The following is a 26,594-nucleotide window of genomic DNA, read 5'->3' as shown; positions in this document are numbered from 1 at the left end:
TGGAAGATTTCTTATCCGACAGACCTAATTTTATCGTCTTCTTCTGCTTTCTAACGCTCAGGATTTTCTTTGCCTTCACATCTTCAGTCTATTGCTTCTTAACTCTCGAAATTTTATCATCAAATTTTCTTGTACATCTCGGATTATTGGAAAAAAAAAATTATGGGAAAAGAATGAGAGTGGAAGACACAATATTGCCGTTATAAATGAGGAAGATGGTCAATTTATTCTTAATACATAAATGTTATTTTAGGGTTTAAAATAAAAAATAAGGATATTTTGGTAATTTACAATCTAAAAGGGAGTTGGAAAATATAAATGACATAGATCAGAGACTGCAGAATTAGATTGGCTGACATGGGTACTGACCACAAACCGAAGTTTGGGTTTGGGGATTTAATCCCAATTTACCGTTAAAATAAATGTTTTGCTTACAATTAATATCTGCTTTCGATTCTAAAAACATCAAAACACGCATTTCATTTGTTGAATAACATTTTTTTATATAAATAATTTTTTCATTTGCTTGAATAACACTTTTTTTAAAGACAATTTTCAAATCGTTTTACAAAAATTTTGTCCACACTTACATTTTAATGTTTTAAAATTTTTAATTAACTTATAAAAAATTAAATTTTTTTTTAAAGTATTTGTCCAAACAAGATGCAAATGTTTTATTCATCTAATTAAATATTGTAAAAGCAAATCATTTTTTTTAAAAAAAAATACCATATCAACAGAAGTACTTGTTAAACAAAAAAAAAAATTAATATTTTTTTAAATAATATATTTAAAATGAAAATATATGCACGTATCATTGACATTGGAGTGTATAACGAGGTACTAGTTAAATTGTTCTGGAAAGTTGCAGAGGACATGCCTAGGAGATTAGATTTCCTGTAACGATGTCAAAATTTGAAGTCGATGAAACCGTTGAAGAATCTAACAAAGCTTTCCCGACATGTCGTGAATGCCATTGATAAACCGCAATCTTCCTCCAAAACCAACGAGGATATTATAAACCTGTTGTTAGACAAGAACCCAGATATCAAAACCCTCAAGAAACTCCATTGCAGAATCGTTTCCGATATCAATTTAAAGGCAGACACATCGCTCGCCATCAAGTTGATGCGGGCTTATGCCGCTCGTGGTAGGCCTGACATGACCCGCAAGTTGTTTGATAAAATTCCTGAAAGAAATAATGTTATCTGTAATGTCATGATCCGAAGTTATGTGAATAATAATTGTTATAAAGATGCGATTTTTATGTATAAGAGTATGATTTTGTCAGGGGTTGCGCCAGATCATTACACGTTACCTTGCATTTTGAAAGCTTGTTCCGGCTCGAATGATTTGAGGTTCGGAATGCAAATTCACTGCCCCGCTGTGAAGAAGGGACTTGATTTGACCTTGTTTACTGGGAATGGTCTCGTTGCAATGTATGGGAAATGTGGTGGTCTAGTGAATGCAAGGCAAGTTCTTAATGAAATGCTCCGTAAGGATATTGTTTCTTGGAATTCTATGGTTGCGAGTTATGCACAAAATGGGAGGTTTGATGATGCACTGGAAGTGTGTAAAGAGATGGAATTGTTAGGTGTGAAACCTGATTCGGGCACAATGGCTAGCCTCTCGCCTGCTGTGACCAACACAAGTGCAGAAAATATTGTTTTCGTCAAAAAAATTTTCATGGATATGGCTAAAGAAGAGTTGGTGGCTTGGAATGTGATGATAGCAGTGTATGCAAATAATTCTATGCCTAGTGAGGCAGTTGGGCTTTATTCACTAATGCAATCTCATGAGCTGGAACCGGATGCCATCACTATAACTAGTGTTCTACCGGCATGTGGGGATCTTACTGCCGTGTCAATAGGTAAACGGGTTCATGAATATGTTGAAATGAAGGGTCTTTTGCCAAACTTGTCTATAGAGAATGCCTTAATCGACATGTATGCCAAGTGCGGGTGTTTGCAAGAAGCGAGAAAAGTGTTTGATAAGATGCACGTTAAGGACATTGTATCATGGACTTCATTGTTGTCTGCCTATGGTAGGAGCGGCAAAGGTCAGCTTGCCATTGATTTATTCACTGAAATGCAGGACTTGGGTTTTGTTCCTGATTCTATAGCTTTTGTCTCAATTCTTTCGGCTTGCAGCCATGCGGGATTATTATCAGAAGGGAGATATTATTACAGATTGATGACAGATGAATATAAGATAGTTCCAAGGTTAGAACACTTTACTTGCATGGTTGATCTACTTGGACGTGCTGGTCTAGTGGATGAGGCATATGATCATATCAAAAAAATGCCAATGGAACCAAACGAGAGGGCTTGGGGAGCTCTATTGAGTGCTTGCCACGTCCATAATAAGATGGATATTGGAGTTGTAGCTGCAGATCATCTTTTCGAGTTGTCTCCATGGCAATCTGGTTATTTCGTTATGTTGTCGAATATTTATGCAAAGGCGGGGAGATGGAAAGATGTAACATTAATTCGATCTATGATGAAAGGGAGGGGAATCAAGAAAATACCAGGTATGAGTAACGTCGAGCTTCATGACAAGGTCCACACTTTTCTTGCTGGTGATAGAGCACACCCTGATTCGCTAAAGATCTATGAAGAGTTGGATGTCCTAGTGGGGAAGATGAAAGAGGCTGGTTATGTTCCGAAAACTGACACTGCCATGCATGATGTTGAGGAAGAGGATAAAGAAAACCATCTAGTGGTACACAGTGAGAAGTTGGCCATTGTATTTGCAATCATGAATAGCAACCCAGGGATGCCAATCAGGGTTACGAAAAACCTACGTGTCTGTGAGGATTGCCACATTGCCATAAAGTTCATTTCCCAGATTAGTGAGCGTGAAATCATAGTTAGGGACACAAATCGTTTTCACCACTTTGAAAATGGGGTTTGCTCCTGTGGTGATTATTGGTGAATTAATACAGAAAAATAGTGCGCAAATCCATGCCTCAAACATGGGCACTGGTCCTGCGAGACAACCGAGAAGCTAAGACCACACATATCGTTATCTTGCTCGATGATTTTCTTTTGCAGTCATCTGATTTTTCTTGTGAGTGAATTAGTGATGATCTTTTTGCCTTGTACTGTTGTCAAAAGAAAAAGAAAAATCTTCATCGAGTCATCCACCTCCCTTGCTTTTGGTGCAGATTCTTCCAGGCTCGAAATTATTTGGACCCCTGATGATGGCCATCAATCTAAATTTGGATGAGGTTGATGCAAAAGAACGTACTGCTTTTTTCAAGAATAGATGATTGGTGGTACAAAGGGTGAAAGAAAAGAAACATGCAGCCACAACGGTATAAAACAAATGACATTAGCTAAGCTAAACATTTTGCTATGTTCTCATGGGCATTAGTGATTGCTGATTGAGTAGTCTTGGGCGTAAGTCCTGTGTAATTTGTGAAATCAATCTAGTCACAGTTTTTTGAAGCCAGAGTTATGTTAAAACTGAGCTGGTCCTTTATGTTGCCCACTGTCTCTGAGACAATCTACTCTTGTACTCCAAAACATGTTCTACCAATTCAATCTGTAGCATGGAAAGTTCACTTACAACAATATTCATTCAACTTTATATTATGTTATTTGCTTCTTTTATCATATTGATCTACTTCTATTGTCCGTGGGATTGGTTCTCAGGCCATAATCTCTCAGAAAAATCAAACTACAGTAAATTTTGAGTGCCCTCGTTCTGTGTACATGCGATCAAATCCGTAATTCAGCACAACGGGGCACCTGATCCGTTACAACTGTGATTTTGATACTCCAATGGCAATTCTGATAATGAAACTTTATGGTGACATTTTGATTGCCCTTGTCCAGCTGTATTAGATGCAAGGGACTTGACAATTGCACGAAAGCCGTCAAGAACTAGACTAAGGTGATCATTCTCTCGTGCCACTGCATTTTTATCGTACCTATCTTCCATTAATGATTAACAAATCTTGCAAGCAGTTGATTGATACCATTTGGTATACACAATGCCAGCATCTAATTTCCAAATATCAGAATTGCTTTAGTATGTTGAAGGTACATGTGTAGGAAACTCTCCTCTCCTCACATTGTTTCCTCGACTGAGTGTTTGAATCAATAAACTGAAGGAATTCAGTTTACCTCTGAAGACTTCAATATAAGTGCGAGAATTCTTAATGAGTCGGATGGTTCTCAAGTACCCCATTGATGTACGTTTATACTTGGTGGTAACTCAAAGTCGTTAGCTTGTCTTTTCCGCATACATTCTCTGACGACATCGTACACTGTTGTGCTTCTGCTTTTGCGATGTCTGGTCTGTATGGAAAAGTCTATCCACAAATGTAAAATTGATTTTGTTTAGGTCATGTGTACTCTTGGATGATTCAGTCTAGCGTTGTTGAAGTAGTTTGACTTTAGAGGAACTGATTCAGTTTAGCTTCTTAAACTGAATGTGGTTTGCCATGTGAAGTAAGTGCATTTGCTCGACTGCTTGATGTATGTTACTTGATGACTTGATAGTTGAGGTTTGACTCTTGGTCAAAGTTAACTCACTTGATGTATGCAGTTTAGCTTCGAGACTTCAGTTTAGCTACGGAGACTCTTTCAGTCTACGTTTTCTTGCTTATGATTAGTTGCACTAAGATGTTCACTCAGTTTTATCAATTTATCAAAACCTCGAATGTTCCAACATATTGAGATGTTCAACTTCAACAATTCTAAGCCAGATTCTTCGAGTTTAACTCTACTTGTATTAGATTTTAAATTCTTAACTAGGAATCGATGTATTATCTTGTCGTATTGTTTTTGTGTTTAGATCAGTAAATCATGTTGTTCATGCTCTACATCGAAAAATTGTTTCTATGCTTGGTCGGATGGAATGGGTCACATCATTTCCTATTTTCATTTTCTGAGTAATTATTATGTATATAATTTAATGATATTGCCATAGTTACTTTGAAAATATATATTTAAAAAAAAAGGTTACTAGGTGTAGCTTTAATATTTTGGGAAAAAAACTTTCACTAAAATTATGCTATAATTTAGTTCCAGTTAGTATTAACGGATTCAGGCTGGAAATTAAAAATATATAAAATTTTGAAACCAACTCTTCCTGCAGATTGCTATTTATATGAACTCAATTCTAAAATGAATTGATAATTACAAAAAGTAAACGTAATACTCATACTCATGACCATAGATTAATAACAAAATGAGTCATTTAAGAATATCAGTGCGTTGAGCTCTTGTTCAAACCAATATTTAATAACTTCAAATACAAATCAAATAATACGTCGATAAGTGATAACATGATTGGGTAGATAATTTTTTTAGATGAGAATTACAGTGGCGACTACGAGCAGCTTAGCACATAAATAAGGGGGAAATCACATAGAGATAGCATCATGATATGGGGTGACAGTTGCTTTGATCAATTTCAAAGCAAAGAATATATCAAACACTATATAAATCTCTACTATATATATTTTATAATAGTTGAGAGTATTAGAAAAACTGTTTTTGGTGTGGCATGAACACACCAAAAATTCTTTCCTATTTTGCCTTTCTCTTAAGTAATTTTTTTTTTTTAAAAGTCTCTTAAATAAATTTATACAAAACTTCTCCACTAAAAAAAACTCAACGACCGTTAAAAAAAATACATAATTATTTTATAAAATTAGATTTTTGATCCACAAGTTTTATGTATTTATATATATTATGTTACACACGCAACGCGTTTGCTGGGGTGAATGGTATATATAATATAAATTATATATATAAAAAAGTTGATTGATTCCTCAAAATAATATGAACTCAGTAGACAACGTTGACTTGCTTTTAAACAGTGATGAATGGGTTCTTAAACACGACTTTTCCACTATCATTAATTTATATTTATTTTGCACTCTTTGAATTGGTCATTGACAGAATTATTAGTAGAGTTCTAGATAAATATATATAAAAAAAATCCATTCAATTTAATTTCCTCCCAAAACTAAATAAATAAAAATATGTACCATATATTTTACTGGGAATTGATTCGAAGGGGCCAAAGCTTTGGAGTGATGGAATAGTACTCCAATTTTCTACATCAATATTATTAGTGTGATCATGAGTATCCCAAGTTAGTTGTAAATATGATCAATAAAATTTGATAATTTAAAGTTCATGCTTATGATGAAAATGGTTGCATATCCGATTACCATTATATTAATGATTTTGAACCTTATAACTGGTTAACGTTGTGACATAAATTAAGGACTAGCTAATTGGAAACAAGAACTAGTCATAAAAGAAAAAGAGATAGAATTAATTAATTGGTAAATATTATATACTATCTAATCATATATATATCTAGTCTAGGTATTTAAATAATCAAATCAAAGGGAATGAGGAGAAAATAAATAAATAAATAAATAATTTGACTGATAAATCAAGAAAAATCACATTCCACCCAAGAAATGGAATGTATTCTATAAATAATCTCATATCATATAATTTGTGAGTGGGAGTAGTTGACATTTTAGTGTGTGGAGAGATAGTGCAAGATTTTCCTAAACACCACGCCACCTTCAAAGTATTCCAAGTCAATCGAATTCTAAAATTGTTAAAATAACTAATAAACAATAATTTAAAGGAAAACTGTAAATTTGGTTTTGTACGTTTATCAATTTGTGATTTTAGTTTTTCATGTTTTCATATTTTAATTTTAGTCCTACATGTTCCGATTTTTGGCAATTTCGATCATTTTTATTCGAAAATGCTTACGTGACACTGTATCAGTCAGCTCCGCATCAGCACTGAATTGGTGCAACGTCAGCTCCACATCAGAAAAAAGGACTAAATTGCCAAAAAAAAATAAAGATAGCGGACTAAAACTGAAATCTGAAAATATAAAGAACTGAAATCGCAAAGTGACAAACATACATGACCAAAAAAATAATTTTCCCATAATTTAATAATGTAATGAATTTATTTCATTTAAATTTTTGCCTCAATTCTATATAAAGACATGCAAACCCCTTTCCAGTATATACTATAACTTATAACTATTTTTTTATCAGCACCAACGGCACTCGATAGCTACATATACATACATGGCAAGAAAGCTCCTCTTCGTAGCACAGCTCCTCCTCCTCCCCTTCCTCCTCCGCACAGCCGCCGCCCGACGCGGCGGGATCACCGTATACTGGGGTCAAAACGGCAATGAAGGAACCTTGGCGGAAACCTGCGCCACCGGCCGATTCTCTTACGTGAACATCGCATTCCTCTACATATTCGGCGGCGGCCAGACCCCCCGGCTCAACCTCGCCGGCCACTGCGACCCCTCTACCTCCGGCTCCTGCAGCTCCGTCGGCGACGGAATCCGCGCCTGCCAGAGGCGGGGCATAAAGGCTTTCCTCTCCATCGGCGGAGGCGTCGGGAACTACTCCCTCTCCTCCAGAGAAGACGCCAGGAATCTCTCCGTTTACCTGTGGCAAACTTTCCTCGGCGGCGGGAGAAGAAACTCCACCTCTAGGCCGCTGGGAAGCGCCGTTCTGGACGGCGTAGACTTGGATATCGAGCTGGGGTCTTCGCTGTACTACGATGATCTCGTAAGATTTCTGAAATCTTACAGCAGATATGGCAGAAGAGTGTTCGTAACAGGCGCGCCGCAGTGCCCATTTCCCGACAGATTGTTGGGGGAAGCTTTGAAAACGAGCCTTTTCGATTTCGTGTGGGTTCAGTTTTACAATAACCCGCCATGCCAGTATTCTTCGGGGAATATTGATGACTTGGTGAATTCTTGGAGGGTGTGGACGAGCTCTGTCAATGCCAGGAGGATATTCTTGGGGCTTCCGGCGGCGCCGGAGGCTGCCGGAAGTGGGTTTATTCCGCCGGATGTGCTGACGGGGCAGATTCTGCCATTGATAAAAAGATCACCCAAGTATGGTGGTGTGATGCTGTGGTCAAAATATTGGGATGATCAAAGTGGATACAGTACCTCTATTGTGGGGAGGGTTTGAATTTGAAGTTGAAAGAGTTGACTATGTATTCGAATATTGCATTTTTTTTTTTGGAAAATTGCGTTTTTGGTCTATGTTTGTCACTTTGCGATTTCAATCTTTTATATTTTCAGATTTCAGTTTTAGTTCGTTATCTTTATTTTTTTGGCAATTTTAGTCCTTTTTTCAACGTGGTGCTGACGTGGCACCAATTCAGTGCTGATGTGGAGGTGACGTATACAGTGTCATGTAAGAATTTTCGAATAAAAAAGATCAAAATTGCCAAAAATCGAAACATGCGGACTAAAACTGAAATATGAAAACATAGAGGACCAAAATCGCAAAGTGACAAACATATAGGACCAAATTTACAGTTTTTCTTTTTTTTTAAATAACCTATTTTAGTTTTTTTTATGGTGTAATAAAAAGGTGTATTTTAACTTGTCAAAAAAAAAGTGTATTTTAATTAATTAATGTGAGATTTATATTTTAATATTTATTTTGGTACGTAAGCGGTGAAGACAATTAATAAACTTGTAAAATTCATATTCCACTTTGAGTTGTGACTTGTCCCAGCATACTTGTCAATGTAATAGTGATTATAATAAATTAATAAAAATGAATTAAATCTGGTGAATCTCCAAGGCAAATGAAAGGATCCTATTGAATAGGTGTCAAAACCATTACGACAAAATTAACTATGTATTTAAATAATTGGGAAAATGATTTTTTAGTTTATTAATTTGTTTTTTTCTATTAACTTTTAAATGGTATATTAATTTTTAATTTTCAGCATTATTTTGATACAATTGTTGATGTGACAGTTTAATTAATATATGAGTATTTTTTGGTGTAATGTAATGTCAACAATTGAACCAAAATAATCGAAAAATAAAAATTAATGTACGAAAACCAAACTTTAAAAAGTTAACAAAGCAAAACCCAATCTGAAAGAGTTAATAAGCAGAAAAACCTATTTTTCTTTAATTATTATATTTAAATTGACAGTTGAAAATGATCCTAATTTGTGTGATGGTCTTCCTCCACCATCGGCGCATCCCTTGGTCTTATTTCCTCTTAAGTCATTTTCAACCACAAACACCATTTTAGTACAAGTTTTGCATTAAAATAGTGTAATTTTTACAATACATCCATCTCCAACCCATTTCCATCAAATCTTACACCAAAAGAAATATTTTTGGAATATTTTCTTTATTTTACATATATTATTCCAATTTGGTATTTGTTACCCAATTTACATTTTTATTTTAATTATTTAGTATTTATTTAAATAAATACTAAATTTAATTAATAATTAAATATTTATTGATAAAATTAATGTATTGTTATAATAAATATTTTTGTTCTAATATTTAATTTTTAAAACAATAAATTAAATATTAAATTATTATTCAAGAAAATAAAATTTAATAATTAAAAAGTAATAAAAAAATTGGCGCAGCCCATTTTCCTGCACGCGTAGGATTAGTGGGCACCAAAATAGCGCCGCGCCCCCGTTGGACTTCAATTCTGAAGGCCCGGACTATGCTGCACCGGGTGTGCTTCATCCGGTGCAACATCTGCCCTTCATTGAGCTCGGGACCCACACAAATTACACCGTGTGTAGCACACCCGGTGGAGCATAATCATTTCCAATTCTGACCATACTAAATTATACTAATTAGAGTCATCAAAAATAAATTAATAAACAAAAAATCTTTAAGATCTTAATATACCTATTTTATCGTATGTGAATTGTGATGTCCCCCAAATATTCGGGAAAAAAAAAAGAAGAAACAATTAAAATCAAAGGGGGAAAAAGAAAACAAGATTCATTTTTAGTACATCAAAAACATATTTACGACTTCAGAGAATTATAATTAGGGAGTAATTTCATGAAATTAACATACAAAAAAATTACATGTATCACAGAAGATTGAGCAATTTTGAACTAACACTTGTAATATTTAAACTGAAACTTCAAAAAATATTTAAAATTAAAACATACATATTTGCCCAACAGACATGAATCATGATTGATACTTTGGTCAAACAATGCAATATTTAAAAATTAAAACAAATATACCCTCGTAAACTCACTGAACTCTCCCGCTCTAATAAAAATGTCCCAAACTCGATAAATTCTCATTACAATACATATATTCTCGACAAATTCACACTTGAACACGAAAGAAAAGGTTAAATATCGAGGGTGAAAAAACAGTAGAACAAACTGAATAACGTGTCGGTGTGGCACGATAAGGTTATTGCACCAACGTCCCTTAGCTTAGAGAATCCAACCAGAATCGAATGCCATAATGTGTAGGCATAGATCTCCGAATCCTTCCCTGTCTAAACTTTCCGGACCTGAATATTATGAGTCGATTGGAACCTCCAAATGGGTTGCCTGCCACTTTGGACTAGCGCAACCGGCTCCCCTTCTTTCACCATTCCTTGATTCTATAAGTTAACAAGAAGTCGATTTTAGAACAATATAGTAGCTTTATTCTTCACATGATATATTGCATGAGAGTCTCGACTCTATTATTCTTATCGTACAACCTTTTGATACTTATGTATAGAGTGTTTTAAAAGACATTGAAAAATTTTGGACCATACTCGGCCATAGCTTCATTAGTACAAAAGACTAGATGATAGTCAGAAGTTAATCGTGATTCGTGATGAAATTTTACCTTCAACAAAGCCAATGCATCGGCAAATGTCTCATCAGCATCGGCAGAAAACTCCATGTATATGGGGCAAATGCCCTGGTACAAAGCCAGTCTCTGCTGTATTCTCTTCCTGTTATACAATTACATGATAGAATCTATCAATGACTAACTTCTCAGAAGACTAACGAACCAAAACACCAGTGTAATATGCTCAATTACTTTCAGGATATTCATATTTCGTCAAGTTATTAGATGTATTTATCTAGTATTATTTTATTTAGATTTTTCATAAGGATGTTGTACTTGCTTTGACACTTGAGCCACTGCAGTATAATATCATGCTTTTAAACATTTTTCTCTTTTGAAAAAGATGTTGATGAAATTCAAGCACTCACTCATTTGTAAAAGCAAATATTGTTCCAGAAGGACGATAATGGCTCAACAGAATTGCCATGAACCCGGTTCTGGTGAAGACGACAATCGAAGTTCCAAGTGTGTTTGACATCATTGTGGCATGGAATGCAAACATTTCGCTCATATGATTCTGCAGGAGCACAAGTAAACAGTGAAATTTTGGTGGCACTAGATGTGAGTGCACATGCATCACGTGGCACAAGGCCATAAATTCTCGAACCAAAAAGTTACCCTGACCTTGAAGGCTTGGCCCAGATTTGGCGGAGTTTGTGCCCCAACTATGGTAGCTTCAGTCCTCAAAGAGACTGTGTGCATGACCTTCGCAGCTTTTAGAGGAAACCTTCGACAGAAGTGAAATAAAAATCAGTGCAAGTATAATGGTCATGGTACATAATACACAAGAATACCTAACAAAGGGATAATTATCAAAAACCAAAATCAAAGAATCGATTACTACTTACTTCCCATGAGCAGTTTCTCCAGAAAGCATAACTGCATCAGCGCCTTCTCTAACAGCAATGGCAATATCTGATACTTCTGCTCGGGTAGGTGTCGGATGAACTATCATGCTCTCGAGCATATTTGTAGCCACTATGACTGCTTTTCCCATGCTGCGACATATCCTTATAATCTCTTCCTTCACGGGAAAAATTTACCTTGTAACATGTTATTTGTGTTTGATAACGTTACTCGTATATTAAAATGCTGCCATCAATGTCCCCAGTCCCTCCACTTAGCAAAGCAGACTGAGAAGACATAAATGCTTTCCTAACATCGCATGAGTCATGACGCTAGTACCTGCAACAGAGGAACCTCTTCGATTGGCAACTCTGCACCAAGATCCCCTCTGGCAACCATAGCCTGAGAAAGAAAACAGAAAGGGCTATCAACTTGCTGGGCCAGGAAAATACTCGACAAACTGGGTAGTGATGATTTGAAAACACGACTAATAGATGATTTTGCTCCAAATAAGTACAGCCTCAACATCCCACGAGCTGATTCAGTGGTTTCAAAGTAGCTGACCACTGGGAGACTAGAATCCTACCCACACCTAGGTAAGCCCCCACTAATCTTTATAAATTGTTCTATAAATGCACTTTCAGAAAAATATAAACCAGTTAATGCCACAAGAATTAACTAAATCTCAAATTAACCAAGACTTAAATATGAAAATCACCCAGATACGAATTAACTTTTTTCAGACTGAGGTTTGTTTTTCCTCGAGAATTGAAGCAACTGAAATGTAGCAACAGTTTTTTTTAAAATATGTGATTTAAAATTCAATTTCTCACCCCATCAGATGCAGTTATGATTGAATGCAGATTCGGAATGGAATCTGCACTTTCAATTTTGACAATGACATGGATGTCTGCACCACAATCTGCATGGTAAAAGTTATAAAACTTTACGTTATAATACATCATTTAAGTCAACAGACATATAATACCTTTTGTAAGCTGTACACAACTTAAAATTTACCTTTCAGGTAATTCTTTAATTCATGCACCACAGCTGCATCCTTGACAAAGGAAACTGCATAGAAATCAACTTTATTGTCGACTCCAAATTTGATGTCATCCCAGTCCTTTTCTGTGCAAGTTAGGGCCATAAGGTCATTACAATAGTCAACCAGAAAAAGAAAAATGAAATAAAAATGCTCCAGTGGTCAAAGCAAAATGTTACACCCCAGCAGGAACATGATTATTGAACATGAACGCTGAGGGCATGATAAAAATTTTGATTGCTTAGAGCCAGACCAGTAATGGATGGTAGTGTTGCACTTTTCCCCCGAACATTAAGATGCCTTCGTGATTTGAGCTCGCCTCCGTCAACTACTTCACATTTCACTGAGTCTTCAGTTTTGGATTTTACAGTTAATGACATCATACCACCTACAGGATCAAGAGATAATCAACATCCCAGTGAAGATATGTGATCATGAGTGCCTTGAAATGGATAAAACAATTTTTACCCAACTTAATAATCCTGTATCGGTGAAGTTTATTATTAACAGCACACCACCATCACAAGAAAATGGAACTAATAGGTAAATCATAAATGGGTGCTCCTGAAACCCAAATGATGTTCAAGACAAGAAAGTTTCTACATGAGTTTGTGTAGTACAAAATTTCTCAGGTCGATTTTGATAGTCGAATAAACAGAGACTAATAACTTGTGAACTACTACGGAGTTCAAAATCCGAATGGCAAAATCAGCACACTTTACCATAGTGGAGCCACACGAACTTACCGATAGTTGAATGAGTTTGACCAACACCCCGAACTAAGACACGTATCTAGAGCTACCCTGTCGCACACAGTTCACACCTTCCTACGCGATATATATTTCAATTTTTTATTGATAAGAGGATTAAAAAAATCTGAAGGCCACCACCATGTGGTGAAGAGGCACAATCCTCTCCCCATTGTGGGAGAGGCAAGGGTTCAAACCCTGTTGACAACAAAAACTCCGCTACCAAGTTGTAATAAAAAAATTTGAAAAAACTCCAAAGCATTGTACCATCAACAAGAAGCATGTCTCCCACTTCTACATCATTTACAAAATCATCATAGTTGACACTGACACAGTCTGCGGTGCCCACTCCTCTACGAATTGTGAAAGTAAATTCTTGACCAATGTTTAATTCAATTGGCTGGGGTAAATCGCCGCTCCTGACCTCAGGACCCTGTAATATCAAAAAACATGAAATAACAATTAATGTTAAATATAAAAATTGTGATACTGCTGTTGATAGCATAAAGAATATCTCAAAATCTCCTTTTAGATGGCATACTACTACCCTTGATGTACACTGTACTAGACCTCCTTCAGAACTGATATGCCAAGAGGGAAGAACTTTAATACCTTTGATTACAAATTATCATGCTGAAACAAAGAATAGAAAGCACTGAAACCTAACCTAGTACATTGCTACGCTGTATAATAATGTATGAATTCTAGGTCTGAAAGCAATTACAACTTTCAAATCCATGTAATATTCGCCACCAAAATGGTGATGCCATTTAGAAAAGAACGCCCTTTTTTCATTTAAAAGTTTCCGTCAATGGAAATCAACAAATGGTGATTAATTTGATTGAAGGTATAATAAAGGCTTGGCCGATTTGAACCTTGATAACTACTACTAGCACAATAAGAAAATTCCTATGAACCAAAGCATTAAAGCCTTGCCTTGGTGTCAAGCATGATGGCGATGACATTATCTTTTTTCTGGGCATTATATTCCTTAACCAAGTCTATGACCTTCTGGTGAGATGCATGGTCACCATGAGACATATTAAGACGAGCAACATTCATTCCAGCCTCGGCCAGCTTCCATATCATTTCCTTAGTGTTGGTAGAGGGACCAATTGTGCAAACAATCTTTGTCTTGCGCCTGACCATAGGTTTAGACCACATACCAGCTGATGTGTTCTCAAGTTGCTGAATCTCCTGCATGTACTGATTTTTCTCTGCTACCTGGTCAATAGATAAGCAACAAGAAAGATAAACTGATTTGTGATGTACCTAAAGTTTTATCATTTGATATATTTTTCTTTTATGGATCAGAGATTCAAATAAACTCCACATTAAGATATAACATGAGTTCAAACCCAACTGTCAAGTTTCAGAAATAATGTGGGAAAGTTCCAATCCTAAAGAAATTGAAGTCAAACATAGCCTCATGATGTATGTGTTGGTGCATGATATAGATGAGAGTGAAAATTTTCCTACAAACTTAAAAACAAATCCTTTTTTCCTATTTTAAAATACCTAATCCCAAATGAACGTCTCCAACATAGCTAACTATGGTACTGCAAAATCAATTTATTCACATCGAATTACCATCGAGGTCAAAGGGTTACAAGCAATCACAACTAAGAAATAAAGGCACGTGTCGAGGTACTGTTCTAGGCAATTTCTGCTTTCACCGCAGTACCATTAATGCCCCAATTCTTAAATGTAGAACCTTGAAAGAAACCGATCCTCGCAATAATTGAAATTCATGTCTCACGCATGCTTGAAAAAAAAATGTGTGGAAGCTCGGTAGTGTCCAACATAAAAGAAGCAAATAAATCTACACACACACATTCACCAGCTCGACACATTTTTTAAAATAAAAATGATAAACAAAATCAAATTGAACACAATAAACCTTGACAACATCTTCAGGAGTCACTGGAATGACCTCCGGTTCGGCACTCGAAGATCTGAGAGCAGATACCGGCACGCTGACGTGGATGGCTCCACGGCGGCTGCTCTTCTCAGGTTGAGCCAAAACCTTCAAAGCGAAACCAGAATACGGCTTGAGCTTCTCAGATCGGCTTTGGACGGATCCAGAGATAGGACTGGGAGCAAATGCACCATGAATCAACCGCGTCGCCACCACTTGCGCCATGCTAGCAGCCAAAAATTCAGAGAGTGATAGAGATGAAGATAGAGCAGTGTGAGAGAGATTCCGAGAGAAGGATGGGGTATAAATTGAGCGAGAGTTTGGAGAAATCGCCGAGAAATTTGGAGTTTGCGAAGGTTTCTCGTTTGTATCGAAATATGGGAGAGAAAAAAATGGAGGCTACTCCACTTTGTTCAAAACAGTTGGAGGTTTTAGGAGAGAAACAAAGTGCTGTCGTTTTGGGAAGCAATTTTATTTAGTGGGAAAATGGCTGACATGGCATTTGATACTCATCCATTCACCAATAGTAAAATTGTTTTTAAATTAATAACAAAAAAATTAACAAAATATCAAAATTTTCCCTAATAATAATTTACTCATGCGAATAGCAATAAATAATGTGAGATAAATTAATAATATTATTACTAACAATTGAGACACACGAAATGCATGTTTGTAAAATGTGAAAATTGGAACGGAAAACATTGATAACTTCTTCGAAACAATCAAAATCAATGCAACCCAAATGTTCCCAACAAATACACACATAACAAACCCAATTAATGTTCTACAAAACTATCACGTATTTTACACGTGTAGTAAAAAACTTTCGAATTTCCAAAGCATATTTTATAGTTATGATATTTTACAAGACGTACATGAGCTTTAAAATAAATGCGATACCATTACGAAGTAGTTGAATTTTGTTTTTTTAATACAATATAGAAATAAATATATAAAAATTTTATAAAATCATCGGATAAATCTTTCAATCAACATGGTATTTGGTTATTTGAGAAGCTCAGCCATTGTACACAGGGTTCATACGATTGAGATACCGAACCAAAATATCGACTTTTTGGGATATCGTACCGAAATTTTTTCGATATATATACATTTTTTTAGTATATCGAATTTTTTTCGATATCTATACGATATCAGTATGGATTTTTTTCATAATTTCGATATCAATATCGATATGAATTTCTTTCATACCAATATTTTGATACGGTATACCGAAAACCCACCCTTACACTACCCAAATGTTCTTATCAAATTTAAGTTATTTGTCAAAAGAGTAAATGATATATATATATATATATATATATATATATATATATATATATAATTTGGTGTCATCAAAATATATCAAAATACTTAATAATTACTAAAAGTGCCTCAAGTATATCAAAATACTTAATAATCATTGTTGTATATTTTATTAAATGTAAATACTTACAAAATTACATCCAGTTATTATTTATGTTTTCAAATAAAAATAAAAAGAAAATTCATTTCAATAAGTCGCGGCAAATTACATCAGAAACTAACGATGAGGGATAAACCCGTCTTTCACGCCCAGTCAAAGAACCAGCCGTCTTTGCTAGTTACATGCATATACATAACTGTATTTTCCCCAACAATCATAAAACAAAACAAAAAACAGAAACACGATGTATTAGTTAGGATCATCGTTAACTGAGAGTAGTACGTGAGCAATGGCTTTGCATGAAAGGTATTAGGAAAATCAACAGAATTCAACAACAAACAAGAAATAAAAGTAATTACATACTCTTCGAGAGCACAAAGCACAAATTATATTTTAAAACAATTTCTCCATAAAAATAAAAAAATAAAAAAATTTCCTGCATTCTTGAGAATCATTTTCGTCGACACGGGCATAAGGTACGGGCATAAGGCTGCAGATGATTTCATCTCTAGAAACCTGGCAAAATAAGCACCACAAAACCAACGCAAGACATGAGATGCTCATGATATAGATGTTACTCGCACCGAGTGATCAGCCGATCCTGTCAAGAAGAGAGGCAAGGTTGGATGCCAATCTACTGTTGTGATTGATCCACGGTGAGGAAGTGTTCTCGTGCCACTCCTACTACCTCGGACCTGTCAAAGAAGGGACGAAAAACAAGTTGGCTTTGATAATTTAGCATTGTATCCATAACACTTCATGCAAGCCTCTAACTTATCGAGACATGGCAAAAACGCAAGCTGACAAGAAAAGATCAAGAATCTATGAGAATGGGAATGCCTTGTCAGTTACCTGGTATATTGGTGCTCTTTCTGAACCAGATGTCACCAGAAGCTCTCTCTCATTAGCATCTAAAGCCATTTCGTGTCTATAGAGAGATGAGTTCCCAGGGTTGCAAAACCTAAATCAGACAAGTGACTAATGTTAACACGTTATCCTGGATCATATTCCACAAATATTAAAAAAAAATGGACATATCTGTAGTAAATTAAAAGGAAAAAGGACAAACTTTCCAATAGCACGATGAAACCCATGCTATATTATCTTCAATGAGTAAAAGTAAAAGGATAATGTGGTCCTTCGGATAATTTTGAAATAAATGAATTCACCCAGTCTGTCCTGGAGGATCGAATTCATTGGGGATAACATCATGCAGGTGTCAAAGTGTTTGGCTGTCTTCGTCAAAAATCAGCAGGAATGCATTAGGGCAAAGACCATTGTTCTGTGGTTTTATGGTCATAAATTCATGAAAATCTTCTTCCTTGTCATTGCTCACACAAAAACCAAAAACCAAAAACCAAAAAACCAAAAGGGTAAAGAAAGAACAATTGTGAATGTTGTTCATGTCCGAGAGGAAGCAAACCCAAAAATATAAATTGACATAGTGTCACAGTGGTTGCACCTAACTTATCAGCAACTCAGTCACTAGGCACAAAATATCTGCAGCTCAAATAGAGAACCCGTGCACGTATGCGAGTGACAAAGAAAATGCAAAATCGGAGGACATAACATGAATATGAAATTCAGTAATCTCACACCTGCTGCAATTTCTTGACCACGTAATTTTTCCTTGATTGTGCAAGCTCCATTCAAATATCTGGTGTTCAAGTTTCAAGTTAGATTCCAGAAACTCAGTAGAACAGGAACCTTTTCATTGACTACGAGGGAAAAAATACATTTATGATTTGAGGGTGTTTTAAGACAGTATCTATTTTGGAGAAAGCAAACTACTCATGCATGCGATTGCATAGGATAACCGAGAGAGTATGAAATACTTGCATTTCCATCAGTGCCAAAGCTGAAAATGCTAGTCTCGTCAGGCCCAAAAAGAATTGAGTTGATTGCACAATCATGAGCAGGCCATCCAGTAACTTGCTGGCCAGCAGACATGTCTTCCTCCAGTTAAAGTGTATGTATTTGCTACTTTCATAACTCACAAATTGAAATCTATGATTAGAGTGACAGTAGTTATTTATGTTCAATATGTGTGAAAAGGATACCAAACATATGAATCATTCCATCAGTTGCAGCAGCTGCTAAAAGCTTTCCATTGTGATTGAAACTCAAAGAAGTAATTGCTGGAGGATCTTTGCCAAGAGGAAGGACTGCCTTTGATGAAGATGAAAAAAAGTAAGGTGGTTCTTATTTAGAAGAGAAAAGATTGGTGTAAAATGAATTTGAGATCACCAAAGTAAATCTAGAAGACAGATATTTACATACCATAGATTTCCATGTCCTCATGTTCCACACAGTTAATGAAGCAAACCCCAAGCGATTGACATAGCCTGTACCTTGCCTAAAAATATCACACAACCAAATGTATGATATTCAGAGGGGAATGAATTTTTTCCATGACAAAAATAGTCCGCAGATTTTCTCCCATCACTACTAGAAGTAGAAAAGTGGATCAAAGATCATGTAAATAATTTTTAGAAAGAATAACAAAGTTGCTACTGTTCAGCATTCAACACCAATCCTTCATTACCAAGAATGAAATATTTAGGGCCATAGCTCGAACTCGTTCTTGACAAAATCAAATGCTATAGGTGTTTTCGGAAGAGCAGAAAGCAAGCTAAAACATTACAATCACTCTAAAGCTCCACTGGCATACAGCCATACACAAAACCACCAAATGCTTGACAGTACAAAAGGTATACAAAATCATAAGTGTGAAGCACCTCGTGGAAGCTGCTGCCGAAACAAAAATAGGCTCCACAGGGCTGCATTTCAGATCCAGAATGCTGGTCAACAGAAGATTAGAGAACAATGAGATGAAATGGAAATTATAGCTATAGTTTCATGAATATTGTACTAATGAGACAAGGTTCAGGACAAAAATGAAAAAAGGAAAAAGACAATGGACCGACGTGTTAGCTAACTGAACCTGGGGTATGCTTCAGTTGAGTTGAGATCACAAACAACGCGCTTAGCATCTACGTTCCACACTTTAATGCCTCCATTAGAAGTGCCTATCAGTAGCTTTAGTCAAATATAGTAGGGCATCAAAAGACCAGTTTTCACTCCCAAATAATTCAAAACAGAAAAAAATAATATTCCGGATATAAGCTCTCTAAATGTAAAGCCCAGTGGCATACCAAGCGATCAGATTTGCAGTCCCACTCAAGGGACATGATTTCAGCTCCACAATAAATAGTAGCATTCCTAGATGTTGGTGCTGATGAATCATATGTCCATATCCTTCACCAAAGAACACTCAGTAAAAGATAAGCCGCACTGAGGGAAAATATAGACAGTTTATCGAAAGGTAAGCCAAGAATTTAAACCCTAGCATAGCCAACTTTGTTCTCTTTTCCAACCCCTCTTTCTATGTACAACCTCCTTTGGTATTTCTGTTATTTTAATTTCGTAGTGTTTTGCATATTTGTTCAAGATCAAACTCAATAATAAAGCCCAAATTAACTCCAATGCTTGTTTGAGATAAAATGAAGTTTAGGTTTTAAAAAAAATACAAATAAAGAACAAACACTCTGCCAGACAAAGTGTATTTACATATGGCTTTAGTATCCATTGACACTGGGATTACAAAGCAGACTTTTGACATTTCAGAGAAGCAACTATTAATTGCACACTGCATAGACAGACAGCGCGAGCATGTAAGAAAATATTATTACGGTGACTACCTGACTGTGCCATCAGTAGAAGCACTAGCAATATTATCACCGGAGGCAGAAAAGCGACAGCGGCTGATTGGACTGGTGTGCCCCAAGAATGTATCCTACGAAAGAACAGTACAAAGCATTTGAATTTTAAGATAAGGGAGGAAAATCAGCAAGCTTTAAAGATAATGAAATGCGCACAAGATTCTGAAATTTTTTTTATTAAAAAAAAAAAAGGCCAACCAAGTACAATATTTACCTGAAATACTGTTTTTACTTCTGGAAACTCTTCTTCGCTCTGCAGATCCCCACTTCCTGGCCAGGTATTATTTAATTTTCATCAGGTTGAAGAGATAAAGTTGAAACACCAGTAAATGCATCTTTTTCAGAGCACACGTGCAATTCAACACCAATAAAGTTAATTCCAAATGCTTCATTAGACAAACTCAGTTTATTCCTAAGTATATGTAACATACATAGTTTGATACCGCAACTGATTTAATCAACTCCAAGCTGAATAAGATTTTCTTTTTATAATAAATTATATTTATTGACAATTAAAAGTTATGTACCATTAAGAGGATATCTCAATACAATAGCAAGCATTCCATTGGCGAACATATTTCTTTTGAGACATGACATTTGACATGTTCTTAGATCTTAATTTAAACCAATATGAGAACTTCAATTAACAATTGCCTTAAATGGGATTCCTTTGATAAAGAGTTAAAAATTTCCCTCTTTTGCAGTAGCTAGAAAACTAGCCCGCGTTATTTTCTGCATTATTTCTGTCTTCCACACTTATAACCTTTTATACAAGGATCCCAAACAAGTGGTCAGTACAATTCTGTATTTTTTGGTCAAACCCATTGAACATCAAATTCCATCAAGCTCTACGGCCAAATATGAAATACCTGGTGAAGCGACAAGAGAGGAGGTGTCCAGATTTGTCATAAGCTTCATAGTGCAAGTAACAATAGAAGAATAACACCTTTAAGGGCTTGTCTTTGTGATACATCACAAATATTCAAGTTATTTAAGCAATAAAATCCAATTAAATACTTGGACATGATAAGCATCTATTATTTCAAAAGGAGAAGAATTCTTATTGGGGGAGGCAGGGTTGTCCATCTAAAAATTATAGAAAGAAAAGGAACCAAGCTCTCCTGCGTCCAAACTCTTTGGTTGTGAAGATTTTTGGGATTGACAATTGTGAAATGTAGATGATTAATATGATCAGAATATTTACAGCAACTTACCAACAACAGTTGCATCAAGGACAGTTTTGCTAGTATCACTACTACTACTCTCATCGGCGTGATTATTCAACTTAGCCCCTGCATCCAGAGATTCCACGACTTGAAGATTGTCCTCAGGCAAATATGGTTCTCTTTCTACCCTGTGAGAAGTTGAGTGCACTTGACCTTCATAAGAAACACTGGCTTCTTCAGGACCGCTAAAATAATAAAAAAGACAACAGTTAGTGACCACTATATATACAGCAAGCTCCCCTTTTCCTAGAGACGTTAAAAAACGTTGGCGCGAAATCAAAATAAAGAAGATACCTCCTTGACTGAGACAAAAGCGCATCTTTTTCCTTTAACAAAGTCTGAACTTGGGATAATTTAAGATTAAGTTGCTTAATTTCTTTCTTGAGACGGTTCACGGTATCCCTTTCAGAACTTAGCTTCAATAAGGCCGGGATTCGTGGATAAGATAAGGAAAATCAAAACCATCCTTTATAGCTATGAAATGCCACTCAGAGAAATTAAGTCTCCCACTGCTGGGTAAGTGGTAAACAATACATTAAGGAAATGTTCAACTGCATAAACCATGACTTGTTCACAGTTAAATAGCACCTCAAGAAGCTGAATAAAAATAATTATAGTAAATTAAATGAAGGAAAAGTAATGATCCTCCGGTACAAAAACTAAACTACATTATGGACAAGTAACAAAGATGTTTAAAAACTCTATCTTCACTTAACATCATCACAATGCGAACCTAAAAACTAAATGGAGAAAGCCTGTTCAGTATTATTTTTTTGGGTTGCATTAAATTAGGTATAAAATCTAAAAACAACCTATTTGAGGGAACCGATCCCCTTCCTACTTTGGGGCTTTACATTTAGTTCGAGAACATGCGGAAAAGTAATTAAAAGTTTTTACTGGTCATTCCTACCGACAATAACATAACTTTACTTCACAGAAGGATATGAGAACCATTGAAAATTTCACTCAAGAAATTCCTGACAGAAAGATGTAATGCGCGGAACCACTCCTCAGAGAAGTACACACGAAATTGTGGATCCAACTGCGGTTTCTGAAGGTATGGAATCGCTACAAGATATCCAAAAAAAATAAATTAAATTAAAAAACAGAAAGAAAACTGGAGACATTAAATTAAGCTGTATTGATAAAGAAACAGTGTACAGACCGAACCACGAAATCCAGCTTTCGTCTCTGTGCAGCAAATCATTTCCAAGGACCCCGAAAAAATCCAGCACTTTGTCTTTTCTCGCACATTTTAATGCATTAACAATGTAATAACGCAGAATCGACTCGTCCAATTTCGAAATCGTAGCAATCAACGACGAATCTGAATATGAAAAGCACTTCTTGAAAAAGCTAAGTAAATCAATCAACTTCTCAGCCTCGAATTTGGGTATGTAAACCGAGAAAATCAGGTCTAGAATCTTATCCACTTGGAACCCCTTGCCAATATCGGTTGTTAACTCCTTCTCCAAACACTGTAAAGTACTCGTAAATCCTCTAAACACGAGAAATTCTCTCACGAGTTCCTCTGCGAATTTCATTCTCTCCATTCTAGTGTCCCCGATTCCCAGAGTGAAATTCAACCGCACCCGAATAATTGATTTTTTTTTTTTTTTTTTTTGGAAGAACCGAAGAATTGATTCTTGATTTAAGATTTCAGAAAGAATACAGATTCTTGATGGGTTTGTCCCGTCTTGATTCAAAAGTTGTCAATGCGCTTACAATGATGAAATGGCAACACATCCACAATGGCCCCGTTTGGATTTGGTAGACATTTTTTAAAAAAATTATTTTTTTAAGCTATAATTTTTTGCTTTTGAAAAAGCTCTAATTTTGACTTAAAAAAGTGCTTATTTAAGCACTTTTTTGATCAACCAAACACTTTATTAAATGAAAACCTAGCTTTTGAAACCAAACGGACCCAATATATACTTCATGACAAATTGATTTAGGTTTTCAAATTTCAACTTTAATACATACCAACATTAAATTGTTGCTCTAATTCGTGCTAGATGATTAATTTTTTCTTTTATTTTTTTGAGCAAAACTAGATGATTAAGGGAGAGTTTGCAATCACTAAAAAAAAGTGATAGTTAGATTTTGGTTTAAAAAAATCACTTTTGTATATTTCTTAAACTCAAATTATGTGTTAGCCTATGCTTAACTTAATTGAAATCCAAAAGCTGCTCATATGGTGATTATGATCTTCAAAATTGATTCTAATAAAAAATTCAATGTTAAAATAACTCTAATAACTTATTTATCAAACACGACGAAAGTGTTTGCAATAGATTATGCTTTTATAAAAGTGATTAAATTTATAGATTATAAAAAAGTGAAAAGAAATCAAAAGTTGGCAGTGTTTGAAAACAAAAGTGAAAATCTAAAAAACAAAGTTGGATAGTGTTTGGTAAATAAGTGATTATAGTGATTTATAACTTACATTTTTATTAAAATCACTTTTGGAGAATCATAATCAGCATATGACTAGCTTTTGGATTTCAATTAAGTTCAGCATAAACTAACACATAATCTATGTATAAAAAACATACAAAAGTGATTTTTGTAAGTCAAAATCTAACAATCACTTTTTTTAATGATTGCAAACACTCCTTACCTAACTTTATTTTTTACATTTTCATATTTGTTTCCAAACACTACCAACTTTTGCAAACACTTCATACCTAATTTTAATTTTTATATTTTCATATTTGTTTCCAAACACTACCAACTTTTGATTTTTCTTAATTTTTTTATAATTTATAAATTTAATCACTTCTACAAAATTATAATCTTTTGCAAATACTCCCTAATTAATTAGATGGATAGATTCATTTGAAATTTTTTACGTTGCTCGATGTTACCATTAACTTCATAAATTGGTGATATTATCGGTCAGCTTGTTGCTTGATTTTTTCCAGGCGTATGCCAGAAAAAAGGTTGACTCCAAAGGTGACCTAATTTCACATGAGTCAAAAGCTCATTGACTCATGCGGAGATTAAATCGAGGGATGTGAACGAGCTGCAAGGACCTGAAGGAGGGAGCAACATGGCCAACCCCCAGATCATACCCCCACAATAGTTTATCAAAAAATATACTCCACACGAGGATCAAACCCGCAACGCTGGGGAATCTCATCTCACGTCACCTCAGGCCTTACCAACTCGTCTACGTCTCTGTGGGCTTTCCAGGCCTATGCCCCATTCGAATGATGGTGTTTACATAAAATAAAATAAAAAAAGTAATGCTACATTACATCCAAATTTATACAACATATTTTACACCATAAAAATTAATACAATAATTTTATTTATCAAATCTCATGACATATTGAATACAAAATTTCACGATATGATGCCAAAATCTCACGACATAATAACAAAAACTCAAAATATAATTATTTTAAATATCGCTATACGAGATATTGATTGTACGTTTATCATTATTCTATAAATAATGCTCGGCCAAGAATTGCAACCCCTGTTGACATAAAAAAGGGGGGTCACAAGAACAAGATGCATTAAAATATATCTAGGGATGGCAACGGGGTGAGTATGGCTAAACCCGAGACCCGCCCCGCCTCCCTTTGGACCCGCTCCGCCCCGCCCCGCCCCGCGAACCCGACGGGTCCAATCTGGGTTAGACCTGTTGGACCCGTCAGAAATTAAATAAATTTAAAATTTGAAAAGTTTAAAAATTAATAAAAATCATTAAATTTAATTTCAAATATATATATATTGATAATATTTAAGACAAAAAAATATTATCACAAGTTAAAATTTACCAATTTGTAATTAATTAATAATTATTAGCCAAAAAATATTATATTGATACATTTTTATACTAAACATATCATAATAAAATAAATTCATTTCAATCCAATAATATTATACACTCAAATTATGAGTAATATATTAATTATTTAGTATAAAAATATAATTATATATTATTAATATTATATATATATATTATATTTATATATTTACATGTAATATTTTAATATATATATATATATATATATATATATATATATATATATATATATATAATATATATATATATATATATATATATATACTTACTTTGGCGGGGCGGGGCGGATCCGGGGCGGGTTTGGACAAACCCGAGACCTGCCTCGGACCCGCTTGTGGACCCGTTTAGGCGGGTCTAGACCCGCCCCATTGTGACGGGTTCGATACCCGACCCATTGTCATCCCTAAATATATCATTAATATATAGAGTTATTTGCACCAAATACCCCTGTGAAATATTGAAAATGCACACTTCTCCCTGTGAAATTTTAATAGGCATCTTCAACTCTCACCTTTTATAAAATTAGCACACTCGCCCTTCAGATGAGTGATTGTTGCGCACGCTCCCCTCGTGCAACTGGGCAAATATTTTGATATTTTGTTGCACTAAATATACTTGTGAAATATAAAAAATGCATATTTGACCCCCTGAGAGTATAATCTATTCAACCCATAATACACAATTTTTATTAAAATCCAATTATAAAATATTTAGCGAACACTTTTCGTTTTATTAATTTTTATTTTAAATTTAAATTTATTATGATTAATTAATTGTTTTCTAAAAAATATTATTATTTTATCTTGCTATCATTATTTTATTAAACTCAATTCTTGTTTCCAATTTTTCCATTAAACAGGGGTGTTTGATGCAAATAACTCTTAATATATATGTTTCGTAATATGTACCCGGTATTTTTATTTTTTATTTTTTTACGAAGAGTTGATAAGAGATCGAACTCGTGAAAAAAACGGAAACCTATCTACGCTGTGTTTCGGGTGCCCTGCCCGAAAGACAATCGGACGGACCAAATCTCTTTGCAGATCATGTTGTTTTGATATGCAAAGATGATCTAGTCCATTGCTCTTGACAAACAAGATAGTATCCGTCTACTAACATAGATCGACCCAAAAAACATACTCTTATATTGTCGATATTATAACATCCGCGG

At 35.0% G+C, this 26,594-nt stretch overlaps 4 protein-coding genes and 1 long non-coding RNA gene across 10 annotated transcripts; 3 read left to right on the top strand and 2 right to left on the bottom strand.

Annotated features, from left to right (window-relative positions):
* Positions 1–843: 843 nt before the first annotated feature.
* On the top strand, positions 844–4,444 carry LOC140871657 (putative pentatricopeptide repeat-containing protein At3g49142). Of its 4 annotated transcripts, none has more exons than XM_073274268.1 (3): positions 844–3,069; positions 3,167–3,316; positions 3,657–4,444. In XM_073274268.1, exon 1 carries the CDS (start codon positions 925–927, stop codon positions 2,932–2,934), a length of 2,010 nt encoding a protein of 669 aa, XP_073130369.1. In that variant the 5' UTR covers positions 844–924; the 3' UTR covers positions 2,935–3,069; positions 3,167–3,316; positions 3,657–4,444. The 4 variants fall into 4 exon arrangements, with proteins under 4 accessions (XP_073130369.1, XP_073130371.1, XP_073130370.1 ...); XM_073274270.1 differs by lacking the exon at positions 3,657–4,444 and having other exon boundaries at positions 844–1,150; positions 1,292–3,069; positions 3,167–3,578; XM_073274269.1 differs by lacking the exon at positions 3,657–4,444 and having other exon boundaries at positions 844–1,210; positions 1,292–3,069; positions 3,167–3,578.
* Positions 4,445–7,022: 2,578 nt separating this feature from the next.
* Positions 7,023–8,112, top strand: LOC140871662 (hevamine-A-like). Its single transcript, XM_073274277.1, has one exon. It carries the CDS (start codon positions 7,085–7,087, stop codon positions 7,991–7,993), a length of 909 nt encoding a protein of 302 aa, XP_073130378.1. The 5' UTR covers positions 7,023–7,084; the 3' UTR covers positions 7,994–8,112.
* A 1,824-nt stretch (positions 8,113–9,936) lies between these two features.
* Positions 9,937–15,646, bottom strand: LOC140871661 (plastidial pyruvate kinase 2). The gene is made up of 12 exons (XM_073274276.1): positions 15,212–15,646; positions 14,248–14,535; positions 13,579–13,744; positions 12,816–12,950; positions 12,538–12,648; positions 12,351–12,439; positions 11,857–11,919; positions 11,520–11,695; positions 11,296–11,398; positions 11,040–11,188; positions 10,666–10,774; positions 9,937–10,432 (listed from the first exon to the last, which is right to left on the bottom strand). The coding sequence occupies exons 1-12, from the start codon at positions 15,452–15,454 to the stop codon at positions 10,325–10,327; spliced, it is 1,740 nt and encodes a 579-aa protein (XP_073130377.1). The 5' UTR covers positions 15,455–15,646; the 3' UTR covers positions 9,937–10,324.
* Positions 15,647–16,887: 1,241 nt separating this feature from the next.
* On the bottom strand, positions 16,888–23,261 carry LOC140871660 (uncharacterized). Of its 3 annotated transcripts, none has more exons than XM_073274274.1 (15): positions 22,772–23,260; positions 22,553–22,674; positions 21,901–22,043; positions 21,595–21,791; positions 20,595–20,650; positions 20,360–20,454; positions 19,814–19,916; positions 19,603–19,697; positions 19,397–19,459; positions 18,939–19,014; positions 18,719–18,827; positions 18,498–18,610; positions 18,257–18,315; positions 17,511–17,619; positions 16,888–17,353 (listed from the first exon to the last, which is right to left on the bottom strand). In XM_073274274.1, exons 1-15 carry the CDS (start codon positions 23,157–23,159, stop codon positions 17,219–17,221), a joined length of 1,863 nt encoding a protein of 620 aa, XP_073130375.1. In that variant the 5' UTR covers positions 23,160–23,260; the 3' UTR covers positions 16,888–17,218. The 3 variants fall into 3 exon arrangements, 2 of the variants coding, with proteins under 2 accessions (XP_073130375.1, XP_073130376.1); XM_073274275.1 differs by having other exon boundaries at positions 22,777–22,960; XR_012147732.1 differs by lacking the exon at positions 16,888–17,353 and having other exon boundaries at positions 17,532–17,619; positions 18,494–18,610; positions 22,772–23,261.
* Positions 21,991–22,595, top strand: LOC140871663 (uncharacterized). The gene is made up of 2 exons (XR_012147733.1): positions 21,991–22,129; positions 22,555–22,595. It is a non-coding gene; the product is annotated as an uncharacterized lncRNA (long non-coding RNA).
* Positions 23,262–26,594: the final 3,333 nt, after the last annotated feature.

Source organism: Henckelia pumila, unplaced genomic scaffold (genome assembly GCF_033568475.1).
Source record: "Henckelia pumila isolate YLH828 unplaced genomic scaffold, ASM3356847v2 CTG_461:::fragment_3, whole genome shotgun sequence".
Classification (NCBI taxonomy): Eukaryota; Viridiplantae; Streptophyta; class Magnoliopsida; order Lamiales; family Gesneriaceae; genus Henckelia; species Henckelia pumila.
Note: the sequence above shows the minus strand (reverse complement) of the source record. Positions and strands in the feature narration are given on the sequence as shown.

Excerpts from the sequence above, each read along its gene's own strand:
- LOC140871657 (XM_073274268.1), top strand. The coding sequence starts at position 925 with ATGAAACCGTTGAAGAATCTAACAAAGCTTTCCCGACATGTCGTGAAT.
- LOC140871662 (XM_073274277.1), top strand. The coding sequence starts at position 7,085 with ATGGCAAGAAAGCTCCTCTTCGTAGCACAGCTCCTCCTCCTCCCCTTC.
- LOC140871661 (XM_073274276.1), bottom strand. The coding sequence starts at position 15,454 with ATGGCGCAAGTGGTGGCGACGCGGTTGATTCATGGTGCATTTGCTCCC. Across the intron at positions 12,649-12,815 it reads AACACTACCATCCATTACTG|AAAAGGACTGGGATGACATC; the intron begins GTCTGGCTCTAA and ends TAACTTGCACAG. Across the intron at positions 11,696-11,856 it reads AAGAGGTTCCTCTGTTGCAG|GAAGAGATTATAAGGATATG; the intron begins GTACTAGCGTCA and ends TTTCCCGTGAAG.
- LOC140871660 (XM_073274274.1), bottom strand. The coding sequence starts at position 23,159 with ATGGAGAGAATGAAATTCGCAGAGGAACTCGTGAGAGAATTTCTCGTG. Across the intron at positions 21,792-21,900 it reads CTTTTGTCTCAGTCAAGGAG|CGGTCCTGAAGAAGCCAGTG; the intron begins GTATCTTCTTTA and ends TTATTATTTTAG. Across the intron at positions 19,460-19,602 it reads TCAACTGAAGCATACCCCAG|CATTCTGGATCTGAAATGCA; the intron begins GTTCAGTTAGCT and ends TCTGTTGACCAG.